Below are 25,421 nucleotides of genomic sequence, written 5' to 3'. Positions count from 1 at the left end.
GTAGATACCCTAAGGGGGCTCAAGGCCCCCGTCGGGTTACCCATAAGGTCCTGTTGCGGCCACAACTTGGGCCACCAACCACTGAGCAAGCTCAGCGGATGAGGCGGAAGGGCAACCCCCGACACCATGGTCTTAAGTCTAGCTGCACTAACAGGGTGACTACTCTTATATGACTACTTGAATTAATATGCACGACCCGACTAAAGGAATAGGGAAAGTAAGACAAATACAATTGAAAGTAAGAAGGAACAAAGCGAAACGAGAAGAAAGAAATGAAGATAGAAATAAAGAAGTGGGAAGTAGAAAAGTAAAGAATAGAGTTATAAAAGTGGAGAAGAAATGAGGAAAGAGATAAATAAGAAAGTAAAGAATGAAAGATAAAGAAATAAGGAAGTAAAGAAGAAATAACTATAATAATGGAAGAAGGTTGCAAATGGATATGGGGGGTGGTTCCAAGAGACCAGTATAGGAGACCGGCTCCAGGAAGAATGAGCGCTCGGAGTGCGGGCACTGCCTCGAGCGCTCCCCCCACTCTTCGCCATCTCCACTCGACGAGTCCTGCCGCGACGAATTTGCGCGCACACAATTTTGGGCAACTTCACAATTTTGGTTAATATTTTACTTTATTGATTTAATTAATTATTTTAATGTTACAAACACTTAATTTATTAATAGTTCAATTTGAATGTAATTTATTTTCGATATTCTACAATTTCAATTCAAATTTTATCTGCTCCGTATATTCTGCGAGATTTTTATTTAGCTTCAATTTTATATTTTGAATAAATTTTGAAAGTAAATCAAGATCCAATAATATTTAGTAAAAATTGAGGTGCTACACGGGTGTCAAGTTGGCACTTTCTTCAAAATGTCTTAAAAATATTTCAACAATAAGCTTTTTCAATAATTCTTTAGAAGTTCTATAGTTCCCGGTCTTGTTCTAAGAGTTGCTCTGGGAACCAACGGTGAGTAGCGGAGAACCTCTGCCCGCCAAGCTACGCGTTCGTGTTCACGTTTAGCTCGACTACGACGGGATTTGCATTGTCGACGGAGGCGATGATCACAGAATCCTACTTCCAGACTTGCCGCTACGATTTAGCGGCATGATTTTGGTATCGCCTGAAACCGGAGCGTTGTGTATCTCCCTGCTCATCTCTGACTATATAAATACTGGAACAAGCAGTGATAATATGTTTCATGTATGATAAGGTTCTGGAATCCCAGCGTGGACAAGAACCAATAGGCAAATGTAGAAAATTATTTTACTTTGTTTCTATATTACGACTAGGTTATTATTTATAATTTTATAGAAAACATAGGTATAAATGGTAATTTAAAATTGAGTCGAAGATATTACCTTTCTAAAATTTTATATTTAACTATTTTTCACGTAAGAGTATTGATTATTTCCGATCAAGCTCATAGTATTGGACTAAAAATATTCTGAATATACTTATTCACATAAATTTTGCGTAATTGGCATGGATACTGCTTTTTTAAATTCTATTTGTAATAAGGAACCCTTTGACCTGAAAATTCCGACTATTTATAAATTCTGGGACCTAGTATACGTATGTGTAATTTAAAGTCGTGAGACCTGCGCCGAAGAGGGACTAACTGAACGATTATTTGCGTGCACCAAAGTGTTAATTATTTTTGATCAATGACCCCTTTTTATTTTTAGTCTTACATCTATGCTTCTCTTCGCTGCAGTAATTTAATATAATTAGAGATTAGTATGGTAAGTATTTTTAATCAACCTTAACACATGCCTTCTACAGTGTATAGGTTAAGTAAAATACTGAAATTATTAACTTTGAACTTATCTTATTGATATATAAAATAAAAAGATGTTTCCTTTCAGGCCCTCTTGGGTGCACAATTGGTCATCACACTGATTATGGTCAGTGTCATTCAGAAATTGGGTTCTCATTATTCATTTGCACAATGGATTCTATGTTCAACTGGGTATGTATGCTGATATTAAAGAAGTTTGTTGTCAATTATCCGCCTTTTTATTGAACAAAAACCATTTTTTTTGTATGCTAAAATATTGCATTAAAACACTATACCTTGCTATATTGAGTTATTATTATATTATCCTGATAACCTTCCTATCTTCCAAAGTTATTTAACTCATTCGGAGTGCTTTTTTCTGCAATTAACCACAAGTATAATTTTTTTAATAAAAACATGATCTTGCCCAGTATTCTTCCAAGTTCTTAATGTATATTTTCAGACTGATTCGTTATCTGTATCCAACAGACCAAGAGCTCAGATCATTAGCTGGTGTACCAAGAGAAAAACCAAAAAAGGGTAAACACATGGAAAATGGAAAGATAGGGGATACTTTTCATGTTCCCAGAAATCTTAATATTACCCTAGAGAGTGCCAAAGTCATGCCACTTGACGTAGTACATTTAAAATTTTATACTGAATATCAATGGTTGCTAGACTTTTCTGTTTACGCTGGGCTGGTTTATATTCTCACAGAAGTAAGTATATATAATAGTAATTGAAGATAAAGAATGTGAAGTTATTAAATCTACTTTTTATCCATTAGGTATACAATCATTTATATCCTATCAAAGATGAAATCAACCTTAGCATACTCTGGTGTGCCCTAGTTTTGGGATTTGCACTGTATCCTTTTATTTCTTGCAGTAATTAATACATGCATAAAATATGCTTATATTCAACAGCCTTGAAAGTTTTCCTTAAATTGATTATAGTAAAATGTTGCTTACCCTCTGGGTACAATATTTCAAAGGAGAAGAAAGTGTAGGCGAGAGATCCACGTGCATTGTTTCAGGGTTCGCGTACCTTCTTGTTGCTATGATGATTTTAATAATTGATGAAAATACTCTTGAAATAGGTTTAGAAAAAGCCTATACAAGCTTCAATCATAGTGCTTCTCTCTTTTTAGACAATCAAGGTCTATCTTCAACGTAAGGATTCATTTTACTTTTGCATCGCATTGCATTGCTCTATGATCCATATTCCATAAATTGTATTTTTAGGGGTCCTGCATCTAAGATAGTACTGAAGTTCTTCCTTGCTGTGTGGTGCGGACTACTTGGGTCTCTCTTTACATTCCCGGGTTTAAGAATGTCTAAAATGCACTGGGACACTTTAAAGTACAATAATAAACCTTATAACTTTTATCTGAATGTTTGATAATTTATTGATATACTCATATAACTTTTCTTATAGATACTATAAAGACAATAAGCTATTGTTATTATTGCTGAATATCTCATACGCTTCTCCACTTCTATTAGTCATTTTATGGATAAAACCTATAAGTAGAGACTACTTGACTGCTAGAATATTCACTGGAATGACTGGACCACTGTAAGAAATTACTATTTCCCTTAAATGATAATGAAGTTCCAAGGAAACTGTGCCAATCTGTTTCCAGTATGACGGTAGCAGCATTTGAAAGTATGAGACTCGTAGCAGTCGTAATAGCTGTTTTACTAAAGTTGGCATTAATGCCTTTATACCTACAATCCTATTTAAATCTAGCTACTCAAAGATTGGAGAACCAAAAGAAAGAAGCTGGTCGAATTACAAATATAGAATTGCAAAAAAAGGTAGATAATACGAAAGATCAAATAATACTTGTATACTCTAACTTTATATATTTTTTCAGATTGCTGCAGTATTCTATTATCTGTGTGTCGTTACATTACAGTTTATAGCACCAATAATAATATGTCTGTTCTTCACCCTCATGTATAAAACATTAGGTAAAAATATATAACATCTATGTAGTCTTCTTTCAGAATAATTACTCAAAAATTCACAGGTGGATACACATGGGAAGGTCTATACAAAGATATATTAATTGAGGAATGTCCAGCAGACAAACCACCAAAAATTTTACCAACAATGACTCCTGATAGTAATGAAAAAACAGTCATTCAAACAGCTCAAGAATTTCACCTTGCCCTTGATTCTCTCAAACAAGTAAGATTTATTTCTGGATAAGACTAATGAAAATAAAATAATTTATACTTGACGAAATATGTATTGCTCTGCTCGAAATATTCATACATTTGATATTCATTTCACAGATTTTTACTACAGATGTGTTCAGGGGTCTACTGGGGTTCGCAACATGGTGGAGTTGCTTTACATGGTTCTCTACGACTGCTATGGGAATGGTATATCAGTCATACTTTTCAGCTGCATAAAGATCCTGATGGCACACAAGAAAAAAAAGACTAAATCTTCAGCCACAATTTCATCTTCGTTTGTAACAATTCTACCAGAATATCATCCCATTCATCATTATGTAAAGCAATCTTTTACTTAGCAAAACATATAAGCACAAAAAAGTTTGTAAAGTACAAGAAATCTGATAGTTGTGAACCACTATGTGAAAGTATAGTTAGTATTTTTTAAGTAATAAACCTCAATTTGCTTAAATACACCCAGTGTCCTTGTTTCACACTACATATATGTATGTAGTCACCCAATCTCTCAGTTTTTTATTATCCTCACCATTTCCTCCAGCTATAAACGTTGTAACAAATACGTTATCTCCTTTCATAAATATTCGATAATAAAACGAACTTTATCATGATCATACAATATCTCATATTAGCTACCTTCAATGCAATCAATTATCGTACTGAAATCCTGATCTCTGCTGATGTATAAAGAGAACAACTTTTTGCCCAGGCAAGTACTTACGCTATGTATTTAGCAGCTCGAAAACTCCTATTCACTCGAAATAGCACGCAACTTTATTACGGGTCTTGGCGTGAAGCCTAGTTTTAAATTATACAAATCGTCCTGTAGAAAGATAAAAACAATTCTTCAAACTTAATTCGAACCAAAAATTTGTTCCCGAAAGTTCTGTTACTCCTGCTGATAAATGGAGAAGCTGCTAGTAGTTACCCGGCACATACATACATACATACATATCTTCGAAACTTGCATATTACTCCAGTATTCATTACTCATGTAGCACTTATTGTGAATATTGAAATTACTAAAAAGAATATCTGACTCACAATGTCAATGCCATTTTTTCAAAAGACAGCTTACCGGCAACATTGTGATAAACAAATACGCACTTGACAAATTTTTATCAAATGACTTAGATGGACCTGGAAAATTTGACAAACCTTTTTGAAATGACGGATGAGATCCGATGATCGAATTTCAGGTATCAGAAACTTGCATCGGATGAGGCATACATGTAGTGCATATGGACATACGTGTATATGTATATCCTTTTAAAAGAGACAGCCGATTCGCGAAGGGTCGACTATAAATAGCGCCGAAACGTTGCCGAAACGTCTGCGATGCAATTCCAGTGAGACCTCCGCCACTCCCACCAACTTTTATTGCGTGTCGAGCAATACGACTGCTGGCACTATTGGTAATCAGCCAATCAGGTTCAAGATTTGGTAGAATTTTCGCGTTCATTGGTAGTCTGTAGAAGATTCTCGAAGCGGGAGATTTAGACTAATAAAAGCAGACGCGAAGGTGGAGCCGGCAGATCTACACGAGACGTCAACCGGCGCAATTCGAACGCTTAAACAAACGAGTGGAAGTTAAGAAGTTTCTGGATAAGTTAAATACGAACGAAGGTGAGTGCAAGGTGTCATATGTTCCGTGTTGTGTTAATAGATGAAAATTGGTGTGAAGTATATGTTCAGTATGAATTGGTCGAATACACTAGAATTGTTATGTATATACAAATTTATTTAGACTTACGTCATTTTGATCACGTTCCTCGGGATGGTTTATACTCGAAATACGTAATCGGGGTGACAGTGTATTATACTGATTAGCATTGCGAGAAAGTTTGAATTAAGTTTTACTTTTTTTTTCTTAATATCTGTGACACGTAGTTGCGACGTAGGTAGGTGCGTCGCAGTGCGCACCACGTAAATGCGTAAATACAATGTTAAGACGAATTGACGCAGAGCTATGAAGATACAACCTGACATTTTTATTTAAAGCCACTATTTTTTGTAGATGAAGAAACGATAGGGATTATTTTTAATGAACTTTTCTGGAGTGCTAATTGTTAAATTGTATAATTTTCAGAAACGACAAAATGTCAAAAGCACCTGCCGTTGGTATTGATCTGGGCACCACCTATTCTTGCGTTGGTGTCTTCCAACATGGTAAAGTTGAGATCATTGCCAATGATCAAGGGAATCGAACGACCCCCAGCTACGTTGCATTTACGGATACGGAAAGATTGATCGGCGATGCGGCGAAAAATCAAGTGGCTATGAATCCCAGCAATACGATCTTTGGTAAGTACCCAATAAGACTAAAAAGCATTTATAATGACTTCTCGATGATCTACGATCTTGCTAACGAATCCTTTGTTAAATTACTGTCCTATAGATGCCAAGCGTCTTATTGGACGTCGCTTTGACGATCTAACCGTTCAGGCTGATATGAAGCATTGGCCATTTACCGTCATCAATGAAGGTGGAAAACCGAAAATTCAAGTAACGTACAAGGGTGAGGTTAAGACCTTCTACCCTGAAGAAGTCTCTTCTATGGTCCTAATAAAGATGAAGGAAACTGCTGAAGGTTACCTGGGAAAGACAGTCACAAACGCCGTCATCACCGTTCCTGCCTACTTCAATGATTCTCAGCGTCAAGCTACCAAAGATGCTGGTGCGATTGCAGGACTGAACGTCCTGAGAATAATAAACGAACCTACAGCAGCAGCCATTGCTTACGGTTTGGACAAGAAGGCTGCCGGCGAAAAGAACGTCCTGATCTTCGATCTTGGCGGCGGCACCTTTGACGTGTCCATCTTGACAATCGAGGATGGAATTTTCGAGGTGAAATCTACCGCTGGAGATACTCACCTGGGCGGAGAGGACTTTGACAACAGGATGGTCAATCATTTCATCCAAGAATTTAAGAGGAAATACAAGAAAGACATGTCCGACAACAAGAGAGCCGTTAGAAGACTGAGAACAGCTTGCGAGAGAGCTAAGAGGACCCTGTCCTCTTCGACTCAAGCCAGTATCGAAATTGATTCTTTGTACGAGGGTATCGATTTCTATACGTCGATAACTCGTGCAAGGTTCGAGGAACTTTGTGCCGATCTCTTCAGAAGCACACTCGAACCTGTAGAGAAAGCTTTACGCGATGCCAAGATGGACAAGTCTCAAGTTCACAGCATCGTCCTGGTTGGCGGATCCACAAGAATTCCAAAAATTCAAAAACTCCTGCAGGACTTCTTCAACGGAAAGGAGTTAAACAAATCCATCAATCCAGATGAGGCTGTAGCCTACGGCGCTGCTGTCCAGGCGGCTATACTTCATGGCGATAAATCCGAGCAAGTTCAGGATCTCCTTCTTCTGGACGTGACCCCATTGTCTCTGGGTATCGAGACTGCTGGAGGTGTCATGACGACATTGATCAAAAGGAACACTACCATCCCAACTAAACAGACCCAAACGTTCACAACGTATTCAGATAATCAACCTGGAGTACTTATTCAAGTTTACGAAGGAGAACGAGCCTTGACCAAAGACAATAATTTACTCGGTAAATTCGAACTTACTGGCATACCACCAGCTCCGCGTGGTGTACCACAGATAGAAGTAACTTTCGACATCGATGCTAATGGCATCCTAAACGTGACGGCTGTTGAAAAGTCCACGGGTAAGGAGAACAAGATTACCATCACTAACGACAAGGGACGTTTATCCAAAGAAGATATAGAACGAATGGTCAACGAAGCTGAAAGATACAAAAATGAAGATGAGCAACAGCGCGAGGCCATTGCTGCAAAGAATTCTTTGGAATCCTACTGCTTCAATATGAAGAGCACCGTTGAAGATGAAAAACTCAAGGACAAGATCAGCTCATCTGACAAGCAAACTATATTGGATAAATGTTCCGAGACCGTCAAATGGCTGGATGCCAATCAACTAGCTGAGAAGGAGGAGTTCGTAGATAAACAAAAGGAATTGGAATCTATCTGCAGTCCAATTATTACCAAATTGTACCAGAGTAGTGGCGGTGGTATGCCTGGAGGTCCTGGATTCCCTCCAGGAGCAGCAGCTGGTGGTGCTACCCCAGGAGCAGGAGGAGCTGGTGGACCTACAATCGAAGAGGTCGATTAACCAAAATGGATTCAAAGTTAACTATTTCTAATTTTTATCTATATCCAATAATCGTATACGTAATTCGCTTTGTGATTGTCAATTTTCCAGTCATTTTTCCTTAAAAAAGCATATAACCAACTTGAGTTACACATTATATATATATGTATATCTCTTATCAGTACTCGTCTGCGTGTGAGTCTGTTTAATAAAATATGATTTCTGTTTTTTAATTTCAATCTCTTTATTTAATTATATATCAGCTTACCAACCAATTATTTTTAGCTGAACTGTTCTCTCGCGTTACGATAACAAAGCGTTAATCAACGCAAGACGAAACCAAAGCCAACAGGATAGTCCGTCGGTTAAAAACAATGATTTATCGCCTAAAAGGTTTCCGCTGTATACAGATAATGGTATTTTTGTCTCATAACATTTTTTAAACTTCTTTCATACAATCAGGATTACATGAATTTGTTTTTATCACAGTTCAGTTGACATTTCATACTCTGTAACGTTTTCAATTGTACTAACCACTTTATTCCCTGTCATAGTTTTATTAGCGTCGTACATCTGTATTAATATTATAAGATACGTCGTAACTCCACCAATAAACTGAAAATAAATACAATATCTCAATTATATATATATTTAATTTCGCCTTTAAATTAACACTTACAGCCTGAAGCATTCCGTTGTTCATATCAAAGAATTCACAAGCACTCATAGCAATCTGATGTTGTTGCAATTGCGCTGAGAAATGCATCACCTCATTTTCCACACATACCCTCTCATAATTACTTAAATCCGACAAAGTCTGAACCGACTGTCTGTTACCACCGTTATAACTGTAAAGTCGTTTCTTAAGCACAGGCTTATGATTCAGTACCATCTTATGAATCAAACTTCCAGTTTTTTGGGATTCTCGTGTAGCTAACGTGCACATTGTGCAGATAAAGGCAAATTGCGCCACGTACATTAACCATATAACATTGTTGATCATTATGAAACTATTATTGTTATCAACCAATCCAATGTAAATTCTGAAAAGGGTGGTAACGACCATTAAAAAGCAATTGACGGATGCAAATATCAAATGGATGCCATGAGTGTTGTTTATCAAAGTGACGAGATCACAAACACCTATAACAATAACAATAATAATATATATACATATATCGATGCAAACTACCCTCCCTATATACTCACCATGATGCAATACCCTTAATCTCTGTAACTTCAGCACTATCCACGAAGCCGTGTAAACGTCCGTCATTTGTTTAATTAACGAATTAACCAATTTCAATCTTTGATAAACAACGAAGACTAATATATTGAAGCCAAAAGTCATAGCGAGCGATTGAGCGTAACTGTAATATAAAAGTCCATCGGATGGCAAAAGATTGTCCGGCGACGTCAATATGTAATATACCACATGAGCGATAAGACCAACTGGACCAATAATGATGATGACTAATAACGCGACGTATTGTTTAATCCGTACAGCCTGATTGTTTATCGGTATATCACGACTGAATTTTCTATCGAGTGCTATCAACTTGTTCATCAACTTTGGCCACGTTTTGTAATGTTGAAGACCGATGAATACGTAATAATAGGACGTAAGGAATAAAACACTCTTGTTAGTAAAGTACATTATGCGGTACATGTTGTTTCGAAAGATTTTGAAAATTATAAAAAAATCCAACACCCCGTATACCATCACTGCCGTGCACAGACCGAGGTGTATCAAACGTATTATGATTGTTGATATCAACCAATCGCCTGGACGGGCTATTCCAACTCCCATTAACCAAGTGACGTATGACATTGGTCGCAAAACATTTTCAACCGATTTTGGATTTTTCACTGTGGCACTGATATCTTCTTCCATGATTGTCGAAGAGCTTGTGCAATTAATGACTTTTGGGATAGAGCAGGGCTTGTGCTTTATCTGAAGTTTGCACAGATACTGTGAAATTAAACAAATTTCGTGGAAGCTCAGTTTTTGCTATCTGTCATGGTAATACGTAATTTTTTATAAGACGTATGAAAATTTTAGTTACTTTCATTAGGCTAATTGCAGCAAGCAATTAAATGGGACGGAAATTCATTAATATGTAATAAAGTATATTCGTGTATATTAAAGACCTACCAGTACCCCAAAAAAAATGTGTGAAAAACTATGCCAAGTACGAGAGTATTGAAATTATATTATTAATGCCAGGTACATATCTTACTACGTATCTGCTTATTATATGATCCAGCACTGGCCCATGATTTTAGTTGTATTTTCAAAATTTCCTATAACTTCTCAACAAAACAATTTCTCTACTTTTTTCTTATACACATGCGGAGGGAGTTCTTTAACTTATTCGCTAATTTGATTATAATAACGTGCAGTAATAAATTAAAATGATTCTCTGAATTTCGCTGTAGTATGTGCTGGCGTTATCAGTAGGTCGCTAGTTCTGGTCTGTAATCCCCATAAGATATGATTCAATGGGATATAATTTTTTTGACAAAATATTTGTGTAATAACGATTTGAAGAGGATCAGTTTCCGTGGGTGGGGCTAAGGCGGAGGTGAGGGTATAGGAATTAGAATAAAGTAAAAACGATATCTAGAAAAACGAGCTTTATTTTGCCCAACGACTATATTACAATTTATTATACAATAAATATTTAAAAGGGAATAAAACGATAACATTGTACATCCATTCTCAAAATCATACGTTTTGCGTCGGTTACCCGAAAAAAAATATACAGGTTACACGACATGGTGGTTTGAACTGATATGATTGAATTAATAGTGGTAATCGTTGCGGAACACGTGTACATCAAACCAACTTAGCCAGAAGACGATCGTACGGTTTCTTTGTTTATTTCATATATATATATATTATTTCAATATTTTCTTGTATTTCTTGGTTTTCTCAATCTCACGAAAGGCAGCATAAATTACTCGAACAATATTATACATGACTCGCTAGTAAATCGTTATTACGCGGTTAGTTTTTATTTCCTTTTTTTAATCTCTTGTATTTAGTTTATAATCACTTTTATCACCCTAAGAAACTCGTTACATTTAGTCGTTAAGTTGAACGTCTCGAACAGTTTTATCTTCCTTGGGTTAAAGAACAGACACAATCTTTCTTCTAGATTTATTATCAGACGTAGGTGCTATATGAATATATGACGTTATCATAAAAAACATTCAAAAAGACGAAATCGATAGCTTTCGATTAGCTTTGTTTTATAACGTATCGATACGTTTCAATAGAAATCGAAATTAATTCATATGACTATTTCGAAAAAAAAATATACGGTCAATTACTTGCTAAAAGACGTATTAAGTACGTCGGAGTTAAGTAATTTTTCAAAAATTATTTTTCATCCTCAATCAACCCTTGCAGTATAGGAAAGTGGGAGAAGCATATTCGCAATACTGCAACGAAGGTAACAAGAACATTCAGGACGTCCAACCACGTAAAAATGATGAAAATACTATTATAAAAGCTATCAAGCAGAAAAGTGCATGACCCCAAGACAAGATTATATTTTGAAAGTATAAATTCAAAATACTAAATCACTCATCCACTTCCTTCACACGTTACACATTTTATCTGAGTATCTCAAACCCACTTTGACGCAGCATCCACTTCAAGGATCCCTTATGAAATCACAGTACACTAATGAAACGAGTAAAGTCATTGTAAGCTCAAAAATATCGAGTCTCCATAAAAATTGGACAATTCGCATGAGTGCGTTCTAAACATAGAACCACAGCTTGGATTACGAAAATTCTCAAAATCACTGCCGTCTACAAGTACCAATAACATCCAAGTATCGTTTCCGCAGATATCCTCAAAAATGCATTAACAATACCGTCAGCCATCAGTAATAATAAATACAAAATGAATAAAGAAAAATACAAAAAAAATATATACAGGGTGAGGCGTTTATAGTGATACAAAAAAATGTTCGATACATTAGTTTCATGGCTTCGAGGGGGACACAAGATGGCGTCTTTCAATTTTTTCCTAAATAAAAGTATCAAGGTCATTTGAGGGTGAACTTTGGTTTTTTAAATGAGATGGTGTATTTTTTGTTATGGAAATCAAAAGAGCATCCAGGTCTCAAAGTACTGATATGCTATGGTCTCAAAACTAAAGGATCATGGGATATTAATTGAAATAGAAAAAAAAATCAGTTTACTTTTTAATGGCGCATACGTTGCGGGGGGTTCTTTCGATGAAATTTAACAAGTTAAAGTTAAATTTAACCAAGTTAACCGCCACAATATGCATTACTGGGCTACGGAAAATCCGAGGTGGTTGCGGCAAGTGGAACATCAACGGCCGTGGACTCTAAATGTTTGATGTGGTGTTTACCGAAACCGCATAGTTGGCCCGTACTTTCTTGAAGATACACTCACCGGACAGAGGTACAAGGACTTTTTGGATCGAGTGCTTCCAACATTGCTCGAAGACATACCACTTCTGGAACGATGCAATATGTGGTATCAACATGATGGATGTCCAGCTCACTTTTCGCTTCAAGCTCGTGAAATATTGGATCGAGATTATGCCGATCGCTGGATAGGACGTCGAGGACCTGTTCATTGGCCTGCCCGTTCTCCGGACCTGACGTCTCCAGATTTTTTTTGTGGGGATACATAAAAGAAAAAGTTTACAAGAAAGTACCGACGACATGCGACAACATCCGCCAGCGCATCATTGATGCCTCTGCCAATATCGAGGATGACACTCTATTGGCAGTGCAACGTTCTTACATTCAACGTTATCAAAAATGCATCGAAGTAAATGGCCAACATTTCGAACATTTGTTGTGAAATTTCATCGAAAAAACTCCCGGAGCGTATACGCCATTAAAAAGTAAACCGATTTTTTTTTCTATTTCAATTAATATCCCATGATCCTTTAGTTTTGACACCATAGCATATCAGTACTTTGAGACCTGGATGCTCTTTTGATTTCCATAACAAAAAATACACCATCTCATTTAAAAAACCAAAGTTCACCCTCAAATGACCTTGATACTTTTATTTAGGAAAAAATTGAAAGACGCCATCTTGTGTCCCCCTCGAAGCCATGAAACTAATGTATCGAACATTTTTTTGTATCTCGCTTCGTTTGGGAGAAAATTGCCTGGGTCACTATAAACGCCTCACCCTGTATATAGAGCAAAGAAAAAACTGTTTAAAAAAAACTCGCCTTACTTTTGAATCACCCGTGTGCAGAAATACAGGATCCATACGTGACTTAGGATACCTATGTGCTAATTAAAAAAAATGATTGAGTTGGCAGCCCTGGTAAAAAGTAGTAGTTTTAAAAAAAAAACTTCATTCTCAATTTTTCGAATTTATATAAGGTTACCAACCTACGTGTATTAACGTCTCTGAAAATCAGGTTGAGAAAGTTAGTCTAATTGAAAACCGTGCCTGAATAAAGTTGGTCGATAAAAGCAAACGATAATCAGTAATTAAATACACGTGTTGAAAAGTACCTACGGTACAGCGTGTTAATATTACATTTGCATAATATTACTTACTTGATATCATTTAATATATCTTCCTCATTAGCTCAACCCGCATTATAGATTATTACTCAATACTACCATCTTCATTCATTGTTATTCCAATAATACGAATTAGCTTATTGTTAATAGCACGCGTTCTTACAACAGTTTTATCTCGTACAAAGGCAAATTTTCCACCAGACCTTGAACCCATCCCTACCGTTATCATTCTCGTGCCACACGGTAATTCCGAAGGGATTCGTTAAACTGAAACGAAGCATTTTTAAAACGTCTATTAAATTTATAAGTCACGTAGTATTTTGGGCGAGTGACAACAAAAAATGGATAACTTTGAATTGTACAAAAAAGAATATATTATACAGTACTATTTTTCTTTTTCGAAAATTATAAGACAGTTCCAAAAATTATTTTCAATCACTTTCTAATCAATCCCCTATCATTGGACGAATCGCCACCGATTCTGAGAATTACAGTGTGGCGCTATAAAGTCTATCAGTTATATACACGAGACATAACTAATTCACGTACTGTGATTATAGTTACACTTGGAAAATATCTCCCGAAGTACAGGGTGCCATTTCCCTGTTAAACGTCGACGTTGTAGGAGTGGCGGACATTACCTCGTTCACTGTTGTTGTTGTGGTACCAGCCACACCCGACGTTGTTGGCACTTGCTGAAATTTGTCAAAAAGCAACAATAATAATTTTGAATTGCCCAACAGTCGAATAGAAAATTTAAATGGAAAATAAAAAAGTCAAACAACATGACAACCATACTAATAGTTCTATTACATGCAAAATCGTACGATACACATAGTAAAACGACATTTGGGAATTAATTGAATTACTGACTATTACCTAAAATCTAGAAGTATTTTTTTTTTTAATAGCCAAGCAAAAACTTTTTCTATCTGTCAAGCAAAATTTTTCCAAAATTTTCTCACTTATTGAAATTTTGGATCATTTTACTTAGAAGACGGTATACAATACAATAGAAGACGGTAGACATCCCAATATCTCAAGATTTTTTTGAGTCGTTCGGCTAATCAGTAATCCAATGTACCTCGTTGTAGAATACCTCTTTTCCCTCCTCGACGGACGGCAAGAGCTCATCCGTCGAATGTGGCGTCCTCGGACTTGGCGTCGGTGCTGTCTGCTGCTGATCTCGTTGTCTTGCTAGTCTCAGTTCCTGAAGTTGCTGCCTGTGTTCCTTCTCGTTTCTCTCGCGTTCCAGTCTCCGTGCACTGTAGCTTCTTGCCGATGACGTGGAACTGTGAACCGACGCTAAGCTAGGACGACGGGAACCTGACCAAAAGAAAAATACTTGAATCAATAAAAATGTCAAAGTTAACAATAAAATATTACAATGGAATGCAAGTTCCGGGGGATATAAAAATTAACTGTTTCTTGTGCGTTAATTAGTATAAGCTCATTTGTCACTCTAGTCTACAAATAATTTTATAAATTTTAGTACGTTGTATGTTGACTGTACTGAAATAACGATTCAAAATTACTCTTGATGATTGTAAAATTAATTAAATTTTTTTTTTTTAATAATTGATGAGACTGAATATTTTAAATGAATGAGTTCAATAATTTCTTAAGCGTGTCTATGAAGTTTTTTTCTAGCGTGCAACTGGCTTATGCATTGTGAAGTTCTTCATTGATTTTCTTTCACTGCTCAGGAGGGACTGTTAAACTGTGCAAATAAAGTACATGCAGAATATCAAAGTAGATGCACTGTTTAGAGATAACTACTACAGGAAGCTCAAAGACTTCGGGTTTACTGTGGTAAAATTCGAAAGGTGTTTGTAAATATTAAAAATTTCCGTTGTTCCACGAATTCAATGCGAAGCTCATGAGCGTACTATTGTTTCGAAACAAGGTAAAAACGAAAGTATATAAAAAAGAAAACGTCCCATGCGATAATCGATGCTTCAAAGCGAGCTAGTGCGTAGCCGCAATACTACGTCTTACCAGAAATGTATAGTATAGAACAATAATGGCCGCTGCCATCTTGCTGTCTCGTAACGCACTCGTGCATATTTGTTTCAATAATACAGTATTCGTATCAGTATATATATATATGTCTCGCTCACGGGATACTCTGACACTTTTCATCTTTTCAGATAAAGAATTTCAAACATAAGAATTCAAAAAAATATATATAAAAGCTACACAGATGAATCACGTGTCATTCGTATGTTTCTTTCAGTGAGAAAAACAGACTTCAGTAACGTTTCAAGATGATGAATATAGGAAGGCAAGGAGGAAACAATGCAAGCACAGTGACCGTACAACACTTTACAAAAAAAAAGAAAAGAAAAAAGTTAGGGATCAGACTGACGAATCAATATTACCACGAAAGACCCACTGGTTAATTAGTAACGTAATAACCGTGTCCCGCAGTAGGGAAGGGGTCGTCATCTATAAGTATTTTTTTTTTCATTTAGGAAAATAAAAAAATATCCGTTTCCAAAGAACGACCAAAATTCCAAGTTACCCTATATTTATAACGCAGGAGATAATGGTCGGTATGAGGAAACGGAAGCGAGTGGGTCCTTCCGGAGGACAAAGAGTATCCGCCAATCAGGTCAAAATCATCGTGACAACATCATGACATGACAGCACGATAAGATTGATATGAGCATGTTCTACCGAGGCCGTCGGACGAACCCTCGGCCACATCGCTAAGGGTGCGTCGATGCTTGTTCCCGCCTTTGGTTGCCTGCAGGTGGCACGAAATAAGCAAGATGGCCGCGGCTCGTGCCGCACCTGCTCGCGAGGCTGGTACCAGAGGTCCTCTACTTCCGCCGCTGCTTGGTCTCCTGGTGAACGCGCAGGTCAGTGCCCCATTGCTTCTTTGACTTGTACGAGAGGATGGCCTTCCACCGTGAAGTGTTAATGGTATACCTAAAAAAAATATAGATTATTATCTACATATCGAATGACTCCGAAAACATATAAAATTGTCATGACTGACCTGTGTCGCTGGAAAATAACATAGGAGGCGCATGATTAGCATTGGCGTAATGTCGTGGTCTTGTATATCTTGCTCGACTAAATAGTTTCAGTACGAAACATATTAGTGCCGTAAATACTGCTAAGCCGGTTGCTACACCGAATAAGGTCGGGACGTCTGTAGTTATCAGCACCAGATCTATATGGTTGAGAATGATACCATTTCAAAGTATTGAATATGGTAATTTTTTTTTATTTGCATTCCCCTTATCTCTGCTGATAAGAAGGCTGAGTATACCTTCGGCGCAGAAATCCTTTTTATTAGGCCTCGATAGAGCCACCCTGTGGTATCCTTCTTCGCACGCACAGATAGCATTGTGCTGTACCTGGATGCAAGTCGAGTGCTGGACCGCGAAAGTGCAAGTTGCACGGTAATAGCATTGCTCTCCAAGTTTCTTCGCTGAATATAGGAGATTAAAATGAATTTGAGGCGAATCAGTGAGAAATTAAAATTGTCAATTAAAAATTTAATAATTACGTTTGTCGCATCCTTTGGTGGGACCGAGCCGTACGGGATACAATTTTTTGCATTCGCACAAACCAGTGATAGCGTCGCAGAACACGTTTTGTAATTCTGGATTGCACGTCTGGGTCGAATCGCAGGGTGATCCCAGATACTTGCCCTTTTCTAAAAATCAAATAAATTATAATCCGAACAAAATTCATATTCCAATAATCATTTTTCATAGAGTTAACTAGGTAATGCAATTTTCTTGCACGAATTTCCAAATAGCACTTTAATAATTCACCAACTTCATTTTTAATTACCCTCGGGCGACCTGCCAAATTCTTATAAACTTTTCCCTCTCCTCAAAACCTAGTTAAATCTCCATACCCGTCTCTTCTATCTTCTATACTATATTTTTATCATTTATTCAATAGACACCATATATAGATCAACAGGCAACACATTTCAAGCTGACACATCGATTACGTTAAGTCGAATGTATCAAGGTAATTAGCCATTAGCTATTACCCTATTAGTCTTCTGGTACATGGTAACCAGATACAGTCCAACCCTATATCCAGTCCGATAGTACACACTATAGTCGATGCTTAAGGACTGTACACAACAATACAAAATATCCCGGGATACCAGATAATTACAAAAAAATGACGATGAGTCAAGTACAATAATAGAATTAATCATTCGCTGCAATTTTCATTGTCGCGTAATCTGGCGCCAGAGATATTTTTTTTCTAAACAGGAAAAGGACGTTTCCTTCGGCGACGATTGCCACGTATTATCACGCAAGCTATATAAAGTCAAAATACATGTAACTCTCTCTTTGTATTACTCCTGATGTATCCTTTACAGAAAATACAGAAGACAAATACCGTCAGACATCACACGTTAATTCCTCGTGCATCATCGGTTAGATTATCTTATCCTATACCAGCACCTAGTATCCTGCTACGTGGTATATCGTCTAATATAGTGTATGGTATAGCAACCAGATCAATAAGATTCTTTTCGTAGCGGCTGCCGGCAAAGTGCTTTACACCGAACTTTCTCAACAATGCATTGTACGCGTTTGCATATTGTTTCTTGTTCGTCAATGTCTGTTATCATATGGTATATGTGTATGTACGTTCGAACTCGCTACGTCTATCTGGAACATTCGTTCTGGATCCTCGTGTTCTGGAAACAAGTGGCGCTTTTGACTAATGCACTAGAAGATAGAGAATTGGCGAATCGTGACCGAGTTAAGAGCTTTACTTCATCACGGAGCTTTTCCAAATAGTTTTAATAAGCTTTTAATTGTTTCCAATGGCACGTCGTTTTTTATTTTTAGATTTAGGTATTATTTGAGAATTAGATTTTTGTTAAATTTTCTTTTTTTTTTGGTTCTTTGTCCAATTCTAGTTTTTTTCGTGGTACTCATTGGAATTAACAATGAGATGTGGCGAATGGCTAATGAGCTTTTCACTCTGAATCTAGGCTTTCTTGAGAAAATATTGTTGTAACGTGACTCGTGTACTGAGGCCTATGCGGTCTCCCAGCTTGCAGCATCCATTAAAATCAATACGCCCAGCGTCGCGACGCGTCGGTACAGTCGAGAATTTTCGCGAAAGTAGAATAGTGTCTGTGACTTTTTACTTTGGTCACGCTCGTTTTAATGGATACGTGCTTCTACGTCCGTTCATTGTCGTCAATGAGAAAACTGAAAAAGCTCCCTTATTCAGTCCTATTACGTATGTTTTGATTAATGAAATGCAAATGAATTTTTTAACGAGAATTTTCAAAATATCAACAGATCTATATAGCACGAAATTTTGTTGTTGTAAAATTGTTTAATCCAGTTTTGGATTATTTTTAACGCTTTTTTTTTGTATTGATTCAAGAAACTTCAGAGATTTATTCATACGTCATTCATTATGGCTGATTGCGCAAAAAATTGTCTAGAAAATATATATAGGCAACATTTCATGCTTCAGCTTGCATGTGCACCAAGCTCTATCGGGTGCTTAACGTTGCGAATAATTATCTAGCAAAAGAGCTTTTACCGTCAGGAAAGCAGATATAACGTTTAAATGGCTTATTTTCATCCTTTCACGAAACGGCCTTTCTGTAATGCCTGCAATTTCACGGGTTTTCATATATCCGCATGAATATCCGTACTTTTCTCGCTCTCAAATCACTGACATTTACGAAATCCAAATTGGATTCGCACGGGTTTACGTTAATGCAAGAAAAGTCATATCCTGGCAGGATAAGATTACAAAACGGAGAACGCAGTCAGGCAGTTTCATAACTATAAGAAATACCCATTCATTAACACACTCCTGACATATTTATTTTTTCCAAGTCAACTTCAAACACGACCCTTATCGATTATCACTCCATTTAAGTGTCATTTAACTATAAAGCCCGTTATTAAAATACACGCGAGAATCTATAGTCTGCGTTTGATACTTCTCGATAAAAACACCTGGCGAGCTAATGAACTATTTTATAAAATAAAGAAAAGTGCATGCAACGGTTCATAAAAAAATAAAAAAATAAATTCTTGGGATCAGCCCGACTAACCACCCATCGCGAGGCATGCCCCTAAGGTAACATCAATACACCAAGAATTCAGGATTCCACCCCCATGAATACCCAAGGTACTTAGCCAATGGGCGTTGGGAATTTCATTGGGATTTTTAATGATAATCATTGGTACCAATTAAAGTGATCCAAACTGATTAAAAAACAGAAGCTTACCCGTTGTATTACCGTCGAGGTAGTCCTCGTCCTCCTCATCGGTGTTGATCTCGATGTCGTCATTGATACCTTCCTCGAGGGTGCGTACGTCATCTCCTTGGCGAAGAGATTCCTGCTGGTTGTCCGATGTGGTGCAGGTCGGGCTGATCAGGAAGACGAGGCAGGATAGCCAGCAGGTCAGTCTCAGGGCGAAGGGAAGTGCGCTCATCGCCCCCGCGGCGCGAGTCAACCCCCGAAACCGACCACCGGCGCATCGACATCTTCCCTTAACAGAGACGCTGCTCAATGCGCCCGCTCGCTACCACAGCGCCTCCCAGCGGCTCAAATTCTAACTGGATGACCTGAAGGGTGGCTAACACTCACCTCGATAAACCAGCTTCGTGCATCTACCAACCTACTTATACTTTGTAGATAGACACTCTCTTCGACTTCAGGAACACTTCTACCCTTATCATAAAATTACTTACCTACCCTTGTCCAGATATGGCTATGGTATTGATTAGACGGGTGTATCTAGAGGAGGAGTATTCGTGATATTATTTTTAAGATTTAGTTTGTTATACATATATTAATTTTTACTTGAATACTGTCTTCAGTATTATCTTATTGAGAAGTTTTACGACTGTAGATATATATGTATATTAATTGAATCTTTGCTTTAACGGATTTAATGCTTCTACGTGAATAATTTATGGAACTACTAAACATGTATTTAATTTATGGTATCCTCGTTGAATTCGTCGTCATTTACTTCTCTCATTAATACATTCAATGAGTCCCGGGTCATGTTTGCTATGTCATCTGAAAACGTAAAGAAATTACTAATAGTGTTTTTCATTTGTTTCGCATATACCGGATGAAAGCATACAATCATTTCTCTTTCGCCTCCTGTGATTAAATAAAATGATTAAAGCCATTGTTGCTCCCAAGATTAATACAGTTATTGCGCCAGCAGCACCTATAATTGTGGGATTGTGCAATAATCTGACGACACCCAGAGTCAAAAATTTGCAGCCAGAATCTGAAACCCACACATTATTAGTTTGGAACTGTCATAATAATCAGAATGGGAACGTACCAGGCCTTAAGAAACATGCCACACGTGGAATTGCATGCGTCGTATCATTGTAGCACAGAGTTTCATTGTCAATATTTTCCAAACAGCTGTCATCACACGTTGGTCCATTCCATGGAGATTCGAGTATTGCATCATTCTGTTCCGTTTCATTAACCTGCCTGAAACTATATCTTAAATTTAAAAAAATGGCATACAACAAAATTGTCTACAAAAATTCTTACCCAGCATCTCCTTCAAGAATTAACACACACATGGTAGGTGTATCACACGTCTTGTCGCTCCATCCATAATAACATTGACAATATCCATCGGATTGACAGTCACCATGTTGGCAGCTGCCATTGTGACAAGCTTCTATACAAATTCCATCCGAACTGTCATTCAACTTGACAAATCCTTCATAGCAGCTGCATACATCGGGCTCTGTGCATTCTCCGTTGGTGCATCCTGCATTGCATTCTGGTAAACAAAGACTTGCATTCCCGTTAGCAAAGGCAAAACCAGGATGACATTGACAGGTATCAGGTGCGGTGCAAGTTCCGTTGATGCAGTTGCAACTAGGAACGCAAGTTGCATTGGAGTCATTCTCGTACTCCTCGAAGCACTTGCAGACATTTGGCTCCGTACAATTTCCATTAGTGCAATTTTCGCAAACGGGCTCGCAGATATTTCCAATATCAGTCTTCCTGTATCCGGGTATCAGGTGCGGTGCAAGTTCCGTTGATGCAGTTGCAACTAGGAACGCAAGTTGCATTGGAGTCATTCTCGTACCCCTCGAAGGACGTGCAGACATTTGGCTCCGTACAATTTCCATTAGTGCAATTTTCGCAAACGGGCTCGCAGATATTTCCAATATCAGTCTTCCTGTATCCATTATCACATGCACAAGTTTCAGGTGCAGCACAATGTCCATTGACACAGGAATCCGAACAAAATGGATCGCAAACATTCCATTTTGTCTGGTTGAGTTTGAATCCAACGTTGCACATGCACGTATCCGGTGCTGTGCAAATACCGTGTATACAAGGCTTCGTACAAATTGGTGTACAAATTTCACTCGATATTGGATCCCCAACGTACCCATCGTTGCACCTGCACACATTCGGATATATGCACTCTCCATTGGGACATCCGTTATCGCACAACGGTGCACATGTGGTGGATGAAATTTGGTAATATCCAAACTTGCAAAAACACACATCCGGTGCAATACATGTTCCATTAACACAAGTCTCATGGCAGATAGGAAAGCAGATACTGTTCCAAAGTTCAAGGCTTACGTAACCATCATCGCAGGTGCAAATATTTGGAGCCGTGCAGGTACCTCGAATGCAACCATCGGTGCACTGCGGCGCACAGGAAAAGTCATCATCGCTCTTACTATACCCTGTGTGACATTGACACTGATCTGGTGCTACGCAATCTGCGTTTACGCAGGGTCTGTCGCACACGGGAATACAAGCGTTGGGCTGTGTTGCGCTTTTTTCATAGCCGTTGTTGCACGTGCAGGTGTTTGGTGACGTGCAGCTTCCGTTTTGACAGATAGAATCGCAGATGGGCTGGCACAGAATTTTGTTCGAATCAAGCTGATATCCTGCGTCGCACATTTTCAGGCAGACTGATCCAACTTTCTCGTAACCGACGCAGCATGCTTCCCTGATCTTGTAAACTGTATCGTACTGGTAGAACAATGTAAGTTTTAAAATTGTGTAGTTGGCACCTCATAAAATCTATATTGAGGAAAAAGTACATACTGTGGTATCACAGTATATTTTTTACAATCTAGAATCAGAAGTATGCTATATATCTTACCACTATTTTGTAATTCACTCGCCACCTTGTGGGGAAGAATGAGTAGATTTTGTCTGTATACCTTTCTCTGTACGTGACGTATCGAGATTCTAAATCGCTGCAAATCGAGAAATATTGTATATGGAGATTTTAATTGGCAGAAATAATGGAATGCAATTATTTTGCGTAAATGATGAATCTATGGTGATTTGATTTCTTTTAACGTACATACCTGTATGATTCATGGCAAATTAATGATCCATCCATAGTGGTAAGTGGAATCGTGCCGTGAGTAAATTCAGTTAAAATAACTATTGTCAGGACCGCAGATTTAAATAACATTTTTAAGCTTTTGTCTGAGAGACAACTGGACGTTTGACTGATACGAAATGCCAGTGAAACCTATTGTGATACATTTTATGTGCACTTCCTCTCTCCTCGATTCCGTCTTATCACTCAGAGAGGATGCAGGATTTTCATAACGGAAGAAATCTGAGGTTAGTAAACACAACTATCTGTCAATCGGTGATCTCGAAATTTAGTCATATCTTACGTCAAGGTTAATTTAAGGATTTTTAGGAGAAAGCCAATAAGGTTAACAGGCGACGATATATAAATTTTAATTTAATGTATAATAGAATGAAAATTTATTCACATTATTGTATAGAGAGCTTACAAAGGATGACTTTCTTTGCATAAGATTCAGGTACGCGGGATGCATCGCTGGCTCCCTTTGACGCTACGATCTTTAATAAAACCGGGGTTGCAGATGCAGAAATTTGGTCCAGAGCAGACTCCATTGATACAACCTCCAACGCAACCAGCGACGCACCTGCTTCTAGTGGGATCTCTAGGATCGGGTACGTAGCCTCTCTTGCAGGTGCAAGTGTTTGGTCCAGTGCATACTGCATTTAAGCAAGCTCTCTCGCAGCCAGCTACGCAAGTCTGAGTCTCAGGATCCTTTGTAAAACCAGGATTGCAGTTGCATTGCTCAGGTCCTACGCATTGTCCATTTACACAGCCATTGCTGCATTGGGATTTGCAGCTTCCATTAGGATCGCGAGTAAATCCTGGTTTGCAGTTGCATACATTTGGAGAAATGCATTCGCCGCCGTTGCATCCACCTGGACAATCTGGCAGACAGGCTTCTGTCTCCCCGGGTGGATTTACATAACTGCAAGAGAAAAAATGCAGTTTTAATACATATAAAAAACGTTCACCCTTCATTTGATTCTTACCCTTGGTTGCAAGTGCATATACCAGGTGCAGTGCATTCCCCATGGGGACAACCACCTTCGCATGTAGGGATGCACTGATTCTGAGAATCCAGTGTGTATCCGGGCTTGCATCTGCACAATCTTGGCGCTATGCAATCGCCATTGATGCATCCACCGCGACAAACAGGTCGACATTCGCCATCTACGTCATTGTAACCTAAGCTGCATTCGCAAACTTCAGGTGCGAAACAATATGCATTCTTTTTACATGGACGTTGACAGATTGGCTTGCAAATCCCAGCTTCTGGACGCCATCCGGCATCGCATATGCATTCGTTCGGACCGGTGCATACACCACCGAAACAACCATTCTCGCAGACTGCTTTGCATTTACCTGACGTTTCATTCCTTTGGTAACCGTCACAACAGTCCACTACCACTACCCAGCCATGATTTGAATTCTGAAAATGCATTTTTGGATTTTGCACATGTTAACTATATTTCATGGATACACAAGAGGTATGATTTTTTTTACCGATTTTACACCCACGGGTGCAGTAGGCACATCTGGATTAGTTACATTCGTTGCATTTCTCGCAAGCGTTTGAGTGTATCTGTAAGAAAAAGAAGTTGACTGTCTCTTTAAAAATATTTTGTTGATTGATAAAAAATACGATGAGTAAATAGTGTCCAAGTTTGAGAGACAATAATTAAATTCCGTTTCTTCATAAGCATGATTAATGCGGGCTCACATTTATGTCAATCAAGGACGTTACGTCATGGCTCATCGATACGAATGCCAAATGTATTTCAACGACCAGCGGTAATCAAAATAATTCCATAAATTATATTCAGCTTCAAGTTGGACTTTTATTGATTTTTCGTGAGAACCTTATAAAAAGACGATGCATAGACTGCGGATAATCAGGCTTTAGGAACAGAAGATCGAAGCCAATCTAAACGTGTTTAATTTCACAAGTAACTCCCCACGTCAAGCTAAAGAGAACCTCATCGAAAGTGACGCCACTAACGTATGTGGAAAATATATATAAACAAAAATGGAGATTTTTTTTTCAAAATACTTACGGCACTCTTTTGTAACAAAGACCAGTTTGATTGGTAGGCGGCAAAGGTGAATTCACACCTGTGATCAGACGACCACGAGCTCCACCTTTGACACCCTCGATGGCGAGCGTCCCGACGCCCAGCGTCACCGAAATTAAAGATACCACCAGCAGTACTTGCATGTTCGCAGTAAGAAAGCCTAAGAGCTACTGAAGACTAATATAGTAGTCGATATGATGCGTCCAGATAAATATGCGGAGGTCACAACATCAGTTTCTAACTACGTAATTCCCAGTCCCTATTACTTTTTACTTGTAAACGTTGATTAAAATGTTTATTTTTTTTTTTTAGAATAGCACGCACACGAGTTCTCGGTAT

At 38.0% G+C, this 25,421-nt stretch overlaps 3 protein-coding genes and 1 pseudogene across 8 annotated transcripts; 2 read left to right on the top strand and 2 right to left on the bottom strand.

The window, feature by feature from the left end:
• Positions 1–1,364: 1,364 nt before the first annotated feature.
• LOC107268215 (transmembrane protein 161B) lies at positions 1,365–4,438 on the top strand. Of its 2 annotated transcripts, none has more exons than XM_015740760.2 (11): positions 1,365–1,741; positions 1,865–1,968; positions 2,266–2,495; positions 2,564–2,643; positions 2,733–2,948; positions 3,021–3,137; positions 3,214–3,354; positions 3,422–3,596; positions 3,656–3,752; positions 3,812–3,972; positions 4,080–4,438. In XM_015740760.2, exons 3-11 carry the CDS (start codon positions 2,325–2,327, stop codon positions 4,197–4,199), a joined length of 1,278 nt encoding a protein of 425 aa, XP_015596246.1. In that variant the 5' UTR covers positions 1,365–1,741; positions 1,865–1,968; positions 2,266–2,324; the 3' UTR covers positions 4,200–4,438. The 2 variants fall into 2 exon arrangements, with proteins under 2 accessions (XP_015596246.1, XP_015596245.1); XM_015740759.2 differs by having other exon boundaries at positions 2,240–2,495.
• Positions 4,439–5,461: 1,023 nt separating this feature from the next.
• Positions 5,462–8,335, top strand: LOC107268214 (heat shock 70 kDa protein cognate 4). The gene is made up of 3 exons (XM_015740758.2): positions 5,462–5,606; positions 6,070–6,284; positions 6,379–8,335. The coding sequence occupies exons 2-3, from the start codon at positions 6,080–6,082 to the stop codon at positions 8,121–8,123; spliced, it is 1,950 nt and encodes a 649-aa protein (XP_015596244.1). The 5' UTR covers positions 5,462–5,606; positions 6,070–6,079; the 3' UTR covers positions 8,124–8,335.
• Positions 8,336–8,543: 208 nt separating this feature from the next.
• On the bottom strand, positions 8,544–20,445 carry LOC107268219. Of its 5 annotated transcripts, XM_025085474.1 has the most exons (10): positions 20,360–20,445; positions 19,893–20,286; positions 17,163–17,312; positions 16,923–17,084; positions 16,647–16,823; positions 16,322–16,576; positions 14,742–14,968; positions 14,284–14,337; positions 8,782–10,074; positions 8,544–8,717 (listed from the first exon to the last, which is right to left on the bottom strand). In XM_025085474.1, exons 2-10 carry the CDS (start codon positions 20,098–20,100, stop codon positions 8,586–8,588), a joined length of 2,658 nt encoding a protein of 885 aa, XP_024941242.1. In that variant the 5' UTR covers positions 20,101–20,286; positions 20,360–20,445; the 3' UTR covers positions 8,544–8,585. The 5 variants fall into 5 exon arrangements, with proteins under 5 accessions (XP_024941242.1, XP_024941244.1, XP_024941245.1 ...); XM_025085476.1 differs by lacking the exons at positions 8,544–8,717; positions 8,782–10,074; positions 20,360–20,445 and adding an exon at positions 10,725–13,909 and having other exon boundaries at positions 14,727–14,968; positions 19,893–20,264; XM_025085477.1 differs by lacking the exons at positions 8,544–8,717; positions 8,782–10,074; positions 20,360–20,445 and adding an exon at positions 10,725–13,909 and having other exon boundaries at positions 19,893–20,264.
• On the bottom strand, positions 20,403–25,364 carry LOC107268163 (annotated as a pseudogene).
• Between the last annotated feature and the right edge of the window lie 57 nt (positions 25,365–25,421).

The sequence above is a fragment of the Cephus cinctus genome, unplaced genomic scaffold, assembly GCF_000341935.2.
Source record: "Cephus cinctus unplaced genomic scaffold, Ccin1 Ccin1_scaffold0494, whole genome shotgun sequence".
NCBI classification, from domain to species: Eukaryota; Metazoa; Arthropoda; class Insecta; order Hymenoptera; family Cephidae; genus Cephus; species Cephus cinctus.
The sequence above is the reverse complement of the archived record's forward strand: the minus strand, read 5'-3'. Positions and strand labels throughout refer to the sequence as shown.